The following is a 7,445-nucleotide window of genomic DNA, read 5'->3' as shown; positions in this document are numbered from 1 at the left end:
GGTTTGGCTCATGGCCCCTTGCACAAAGTTCTCGCGGGAAAAGATTTGTGGGGGGGAAATTGCTTCTTAACCTTCTGAGTAGGGTGTTCTCTGCGGGCCGCTCGAAGAGGTGTGGAGGTCTTCTCGGCGAGAGGCGCACTCCTCGCCGCCAGCTGCTCTTGGAGCTCGTGCAGCCTCTGCTGGGCTTCGGCCACCGAGTGCCTCAGCTGTTCCAACTCAGCCTGCACTGGGCCTTCAGAGCGAGCTGCAAACAGGAACACAGAGCAAATAAGGGGGGCTCACGTGATAACATTCCACAGGCTTAAAAAGCACTATTCACCAATACGAAAAGATTTGCAAAATCTATATTAATGTTCCCAATGGCCTAATTTACTTTGTTTAGAAATACGCCACGTCTTTACTGAAATAAAAAAAATAGACATGAAACACATTTCAGTTTATCCAGGTTTTACTAGATGGTGCTAGTTGTCTCAGAACTGAGAGTTTTATTTCTTTATTTGGGCACAGCAGTGACATATTAAAAAAAAAAAAGGGGGGTGGGGGAGGGGGCAGGCTGTGTGCAGCAGAGGTTAGAGTGAAATGTGAAAGAGGGTGGGCAGGTCACAAAGCGGGTGCCTGCTCCTAGCATAACGGTACAAAAGAGCTTTCATAGTTGCGGGCATGCATGCACATTTGTGTCTGCTTACTCCCATCATTTCTCATTACAGTAAAACCCTGTTTACAAGAGATGCTGTTACAAAGACACTTGGTTATAAGAGACATTTGAATGAAAACGATTTGGTTGGTTTTCCTATGCTTGCCATGTTAGCAACACCGCATACAAGAGACCTTGGTTACAAGAGACGTGATTCCTGGGTCCCTCGAGCGTCTCCTGTAATGAGGTTTTACAGTGTATATGCTACGTTGCTGCAGTTTCCCTCGAAATAGGGAAGGACCCACAGTTTCTTTTCTTCACCTTTGCTTTTTAACAAAATAAGAGATGCTTAGGGGTCTTGGATTGATATGAACTGACGACAGGTGGACCATCTGGCTTCCAAGAGACGGGAGGAGACAATTAACTCAGTGGGTGTCACTATTCCTATGCTCGACCGTTTTCCAGGCACCCTCTTTCTCCCGTGTGTGTGCATGCCTCTCCTTCAGTGTTCCCGTTACTTTCTCGACAACCTCATTCACAGTTATGGCGCTCAGGCTCAGTGCCCCAGCAACTCAGACGACTGGCCCCACTTTCCCATGCATTTTTTCCTGGCCTCAGGCGCACAGCCTAGCACTAAACATGAAAGGCTTCACTCATTAAGCACAGGCGGAGCTCGGAAGGTGCAAAGAGAAATGAATGAACAGATGCAGCATGACCGACTCCCCAAGGAAGCAACTGCAGTCTGGGAATTCCACAAGCTCTTGTCTAGTCACGTGCTTGTGAAAAGCAAATGAAGACAGAGTACCGTCCTGCCTATTACGATACCGTGCCACATTACGTAAAGATAACAATACTCATACACCCCTGAGCAAGCAAGCAAGAAAGTTATTAAAGGGCCCCTGAGATGGGGGTTTTTGGGGGATCGATGGTATCGGAGCGCAACGGTTATTTCTTGAACTAATCGTGACGTGTTTGTGCGCTCTTGATTTAGTCAATTTTTTACGAGCGTAAAAACATCAGAAAGCTACAAAAAACATCTTTTGTGTGTGGGTGCTTTTACACAGTCACACATATTTGTTTTATACCGGAGTGTAAAGCACTTACACACCGGGCCAAACCGGGCTTGACGCTCCTCCCTTCTCGGCAGAAAGATACAGTGAGCGCAGCAGCAACGACGCTTGCAGCCAGCATGATCGCTTAGCGCTCCGTGTCTGGCGCTCCGTGTCTGGTGGAGTATCATCAGTTTTCTTTGCATTTGCTTTCTTGGACGCTGTACCCGAAAGGATTCTTTGCACCATCTGTGTTTCGAGCGTAGCCTCGACGTTGTTTCAGAGGTGGTAACGAACGGCGCGCCAAGGGAGCGCCGCGCCGACGACGAAGGAGGAGCTCCGCACGCAGCGCTTGGACGACGCCGGGCACTGCTCGTGATCACGAGGCGCACGCTCAAGTGCGCTCACGCGGGCTGAATAAATCAGTTCAAGCCCAAACGCTGTCGCAGCTGATTCTCTGCGGCGGTCGCGACAAGGGCAAGAGCATGCTCATCCCGTAACGACAACTGCCAAAGAGTTTCATTTCATTGCTTCCCATCAAGTCATGATCGCAGGAAAGTGTGGTTTGCTGCACCGGCCTTCTGAATGAACCTGTTGCCTAGTGTCCTTAGCGCGCTTTACCGTTTACCGTGTTATATAAAGCAAGAGTAGCCGTTTGCCGCTGAAAACGAAAGGATTGCACTCAGCGGTTTCTGCATTCCGGCTTACCGGCTCTGCCGAGTAGCGACATCTGGCGAATTTGTCGCAAAGCAAATGACACAAACGTTTGTTGCCCAGAACTGTTCGCTTACGCTTGAAATGGCTTGAATCTTAGACGTCTTAGATTGAACTCTCACAATACCATAATTTTTTTTAAAAGAGCCGTATACTTCTACTGTAGAGCTTAAAAAATCGAAAACATGACGTTGACGCCGTCATCTAGTGGGAAGAATTAGGACCAAGTATTGCATTAACCAGAATTCACGCCACCGCTAAATATTTCGATATAAAATGAGTAAGATATATTGTAATGATTCCGCAGTTACCTATATTACCTTGCCCAAGACGATTTTGAAAGCATAAAAGAGCTATGCTAGTTCATAAAGGCATCTGAACCATTGTAAGCGTGGGAAGCTGGAGTAAAGGCGGAAATTTTGCTCGCTCATTCTAAAAAAAATTGTCATTTATCGTGCTCCTGATCATCATTTAGCAAGAATGTAGTAAACAACATCAACTAAGATTGCTTGCATGAAGCGCAGAGCACAGCGCATTTGCTGTGCCGTAAAGTTCCGGAAGAACGCCCACCCAAATTTAAGTACAGTGATATCAAGTGAAAAATACGAGATGGGCAAAATTTCGGGTCAAGCGCGGAAAGGACGAATAAGTGACCGCATCTACACATGAAGAGATGATTCGGGTTTGTTTTGTTCACTCATCGGCGCTAAAGCCATGGATTTTACGGGGTGGGCGCGCGTCTTTCAGTAAATTGAATATTTCACCCGTAAAAGGGGGTGGGCGATGTTTCGGGGGAGGGCGTTCACTCGGAACTTTCCGGTAATCTAATCAAAACGCGAGCGTACATTTCGCCGGCGCAGGGGGCTCGCTACTACAGTCGGTAGAAATTCTAGCCTCTGTATCGCTATGTAGCGATGGTAAAAATAAGTTACCGTTCACGGAAACTCTCGCGCATGCAAGGTCGACTTCCGCAATCACCAGTATCTCCTGCTCAAAGTCCGTAAAGGCTGAAAACGTAGCTTAAAAAAAAAAAAAAAGGACGTCGTCGTCTCATGTGCGACCCACTCGCTGAAGTAACCATGGTAACGACGACGCTCTAAACCAAACCGCCGCCGTCAAAAATCGCGGACATTCCGGCGGCCAACCATGAAATGAGTGCTTCGCCTCGGACGAGGTCGGACTATGTCGTCATCGCAAGCCGCCGAGCCAACAAATAGTTCTGTCTCGTCGGGGTAATAACTTTTGTTAGCGTGCAATATGCTTACTATTTTTGGACTTGTTTCTACAAGAACTATAGAGTAGATTTCTGACACAAACAAAAACACTTTGAAATCCATCTCAGGCCCCCTTTAAGCTAGGACTTGAGAAGCAAGTGAGGGAGGGGGTAATGTAATCGGCACAACTTGCAGGACCTGAGCATGTAACACAATGCACAATGCAAAAGCCAAACTCTGAGGCTGGGTTTTGCTGAAAGCATGTAGCGCTTCAAAGAGCCATGACGACAAAATACAATTTTGATTCATTAAAAAGACTGCTTCGTCCCGATACCAACAATACTAATGTTATCGCAAACTGAAACAAATAATCAAGATATCAAGGAAAACAGACGAAGCAGTCGTGATCCCCAGCCATTTTCTGGCGAGGTATCTACAGTGTCACAGGATTTTGTTTGTGCAATGGGTGGCCCCCCCGACCAAAGCCACTGCCAAGAAACATAGTCTGTGTGGCTGTAGTTCTATTTGATCGCATCCTTTGAATGCGAACGTGCAATTGATTGATTGTGGGGTTTAACGCGCCGACGCAACGCAGGCGATGAGGCGCGCCGTAGTGGAGGGCTCCGGACTAATTGTTACCACCTGGGGATCTTTAACGTGCGCCGGAATCTCGTACACACGGGCGTTTTTGGTTTTCGCCTCCATAAGAAAAGCAGCGGTCACGGCCAGGAATCTAACCCGCGTCCTCATGTTCAGCAGCGCAACACCTCAGCCACTAAGCCACTGCGGCGGGTCGCTAACGTGCAATTACCATGCTGATAACTAGAGCCACTAGATTATTAAGTGGCTCTACTGATAACTATGTCTCAATGTTCCCTTTATAGCACCACTGCTGACATCATGTAGCGCAAAACTTCAAAATTTTTCACAATGTCACACTTTTTAAACTTTTCTGCTAAATCCTAAACGCTTTTAGAATGTAGTCAACTAACACATCCAGTACTTACAGTAGGGGGTCATGAAGTGCCTCAGCTAAAAATTACTGCTCTATGCCCATCAGATAACTTAGAAACTTGCTCAAAAAATTGTTCTCTTATTCGCGGTCTTGGCGTTCTTCGAGTGCTGGAATTCTAGCGGCTACTGGCCACCTCCTTTCATTTGCATCAATAAACACATTCGACAGCCACTTCAGAGAAAAGCCACAAAACAAAGCAAAATTGGAAGGTGGATAGTTCTGCGACGAGCTAACTACTCAGTGCCGGAAATAACTATAGCTATAGCCAGATCCGAAGAAAAGAGTGAGAGCGTTTATTGGAAGTATTGCAGAGTCCCTTTAGCCCTTTGATGCCCAGTGTCGCTCAGGGGCAACAACTCAAACAATATTTTTTTTTTCTCCCGCAGTTTGTGGTGTTTTTTCGTCATTTAACACCATCTATCGACAGACAAAGGATCCCTGACCTTCAAAAATTAAACAAGAGAGGGCAGCACGTGCTTCCGTGTGCAGAAAAAAATAGTGTTTACGCGGGTCAACTCGCATCGAGCCCGGGTGGCTCAATGGGCTAGTGGCAGGTAACCGAAATTGTGCAATTTCGCTGTTATTACAAATGATAGCAATACAAACTTTATGCTACCGCCTTCACTTGAACCATAAATCGTGGTGATCAAGGTTCTTGTTCAAGTGACATATGGAGAGCCAGGGCCCAGTGTGCGTCCTAATGGACCAATTTTTTAGATGTGAAGCATCTCATGCTCGGGGCTGTGTCCCTCCCTCCCTTGTCGTCCGCCGTCCGCACTCCACTGGGCATGCGCGTCTCTTCAGCCCCGTCAGAGTTTGGGCTGACGTCAGTGCAGTACACTATAAAAAGAAATAGTGAGGTGGCGCCCGGTTTCGATCCCACGACTCTCTGGCCGCAATGGGAGGTACGCGGCGCTCTTCCCACTGCGCTACAAATCGAGACGGGAGCATGTGCTACAAACGCGCCTTATGTCCTTCACTCATTCAAACTACGTCAAGAAGCTACTGACACAATGAAGGCACGCGAAGCTGAACATCACCGGAAACGACGAACTGAAAACTAATGGGAACTTCAGTCGACCCCATGGCTGCTTCGCATACTACTCGGGGTTCCCCTACGGGAAGATGGTGTAACTTTTTTTCTGACTTCATTTTTGTGACGTCGGAAGCCCTTTTAGATGACAAAATACTCCTCACGCTTGAGCAAAATAATAAAGTTTTGGGCATCAAAGGGTCAACAAATGTCTTGTGGCCGGAATGAAGCCCAGCGAGTTACCAACGGCTAGTCCTTCCAAACTGAACGAGGCTGCGTTTTGTTTTCGTGGCCCTTTATAGAGACGCAAGCGGAATTCCCACCAGAGTCAACGGCAACAGACGTCTGGGCAGAAGTGGTCTGAGGGGCGCGCATCATGCGGGCCACGATGCGCTGCAGCAGGCCGCCGCTCGGCTGCCTCGGTTCCGGCTGGGACGGCAGCCGCAAGAGCTGCTCCACGTCTTGCGTCGAGAACGGCTCCTGGCTCACGCCGGACTCGCAGGCCAGCGTGCTGAGCGTGTAGTCGTAGCCCTGGCTTGACAGGTAGTCCTGCACCAACCACAGGATCACCTGTCATCCCGAGAAGAGAAGGCAGTGTTACAGGCCGACACATCCCGCAATGTCTTCTCAACTGTCGACAAGGGCAAGGGGTGGAAAAAAAAATTTGGGTTGAGGTGACAAATAAATCTAAATCGTGATTTTCAATTTATGATCAAATAGCTTTTCATCCCGTCAATAATAAATGCGTCGTGATGGAACTACAAAAAAGTCTCTTTAAAAAGTTCTGTTTTTGAATAATGGGTGCCCAGATTTGTGTTCAAACTTTGCATGAAGGTCGCATCGTGCGATCCATTAAAAAAAAAATAATTCACACAACAGCAATGGCCTGATATTTTATGAAATCGGTGAAAAAGTCGTTTTTAGCGTATGGGTGCAACATCAGCCTTTTTTGGGTTGTTGAAGTGCACCCCCCAGAAAAAAAGAACCAGACCGGCGCTAGTTTTCCCAGTAGGCAAAAACTGATTTCTAGTCGATTGTTGAAAAAAGCCAGGGCACTGCTGCCGGCCGAGTTATTTGCAAACAAAAAGAGACTATCAATTATGTCCTTCGCGTCAAAGTTAGATGCGAATTAGCGAGAGGTTTCGAAGCGAACACTGTTTAAAACGTTGGTTTATTGTTGCAGCACCCTGAATTTATGTCTCAAATTCAGCCCCATCAGGTGAGATGGGGTGAGCTTCAGCAGCTTTCCCTTTAGCCAAGAGGTTCAAACATTCGCCGTAGGAAAGCGAATGCGCGTGATTCGACGACATCAAAAGCACACCGACAATAAGAACCGCAAATGCACGCAGCAATACGCGTTTAAATGTACGGTCGTGCTGCTTGCCCGTCTACAAGGTGTAATGACAAGACAACATGACCACACACCACGAGAGCAAACGGAAACGCCAACAGACCTGGTGTAGGAGAGTTTGGGAAGAGCGCCTGGTGTTCTGTGTGCTGATTTTGAGCGCTTCGACAAACTTGTAGCGGAGCCGTGCGCGAAGTTCATTGATGATCCCTTGTTCTTCGAGAAAACGGCACATTTTAAACCTCATCTCTTTGAAAGTTAGTCCATCTGACTCTTTTCTTTCTGCCATTTCCGTCTTCGCATCAAATACTTGAAATCACAAACGAACGATGCAGAACGCGGAGAAAAAACTGTTTGAAAACAAAGCGCCTACTGCCGTGCAGAAGGCAGAAGCATAGAGAAAGAAATACTGGTGCAGAAGTGCAACCGGGCTTGAAA

The 7,445-nt window shown here is 47.4% G+C and overlaps 1 protein-coding gene across 1 annotated transcript; it reads right to left on the bottom strand.

Moving 5' to 3' along the window:
- Positions 1 to 71: 71 nt before the first annotated feature.
- LOC144144171 (uncharacterized) lies at positions 72 to 7,417 on the bottom strand (the record flags this gene model as incomplete). Its single annotated transcript, XM_077675541.1, has 3 exons — positions 7,114 to 7,417; positions 5,983 to 6,229; positions 72 to 244 (listed from the first exon to the last, which is right to left on the bottom strand). Coding segments are annotated over exons 1-3 (603 nt in total), but the record flags the coding sequence as incomplete, so codon positions are not given.
- Positions 7,418 to 7,445: the final 28 nt, after the last annotated feature.

Source organism: Haemaphysalis longicornis, unplaced genomic scaffold (assembly GCF_048455015.1).
Source record: "Haemaphysalis longicornis isolate Haplotype H1 unplaced genomic scaffold, Haemaphysalis longicornis Haplotype H1 scaffold_637, whole genome shotgun sequence".
NCBI classification, from domain to species: domain Eukaryota; kingdom Metazoa; phylum Arthropoda; class Arachnida; order Ixodida; family Ixodidae; genus Haemaphysalis; species Haemaphysalis longicornis.
This window is presented reverse-complemented; position numbering and strand designations above follow the sequence as displayed.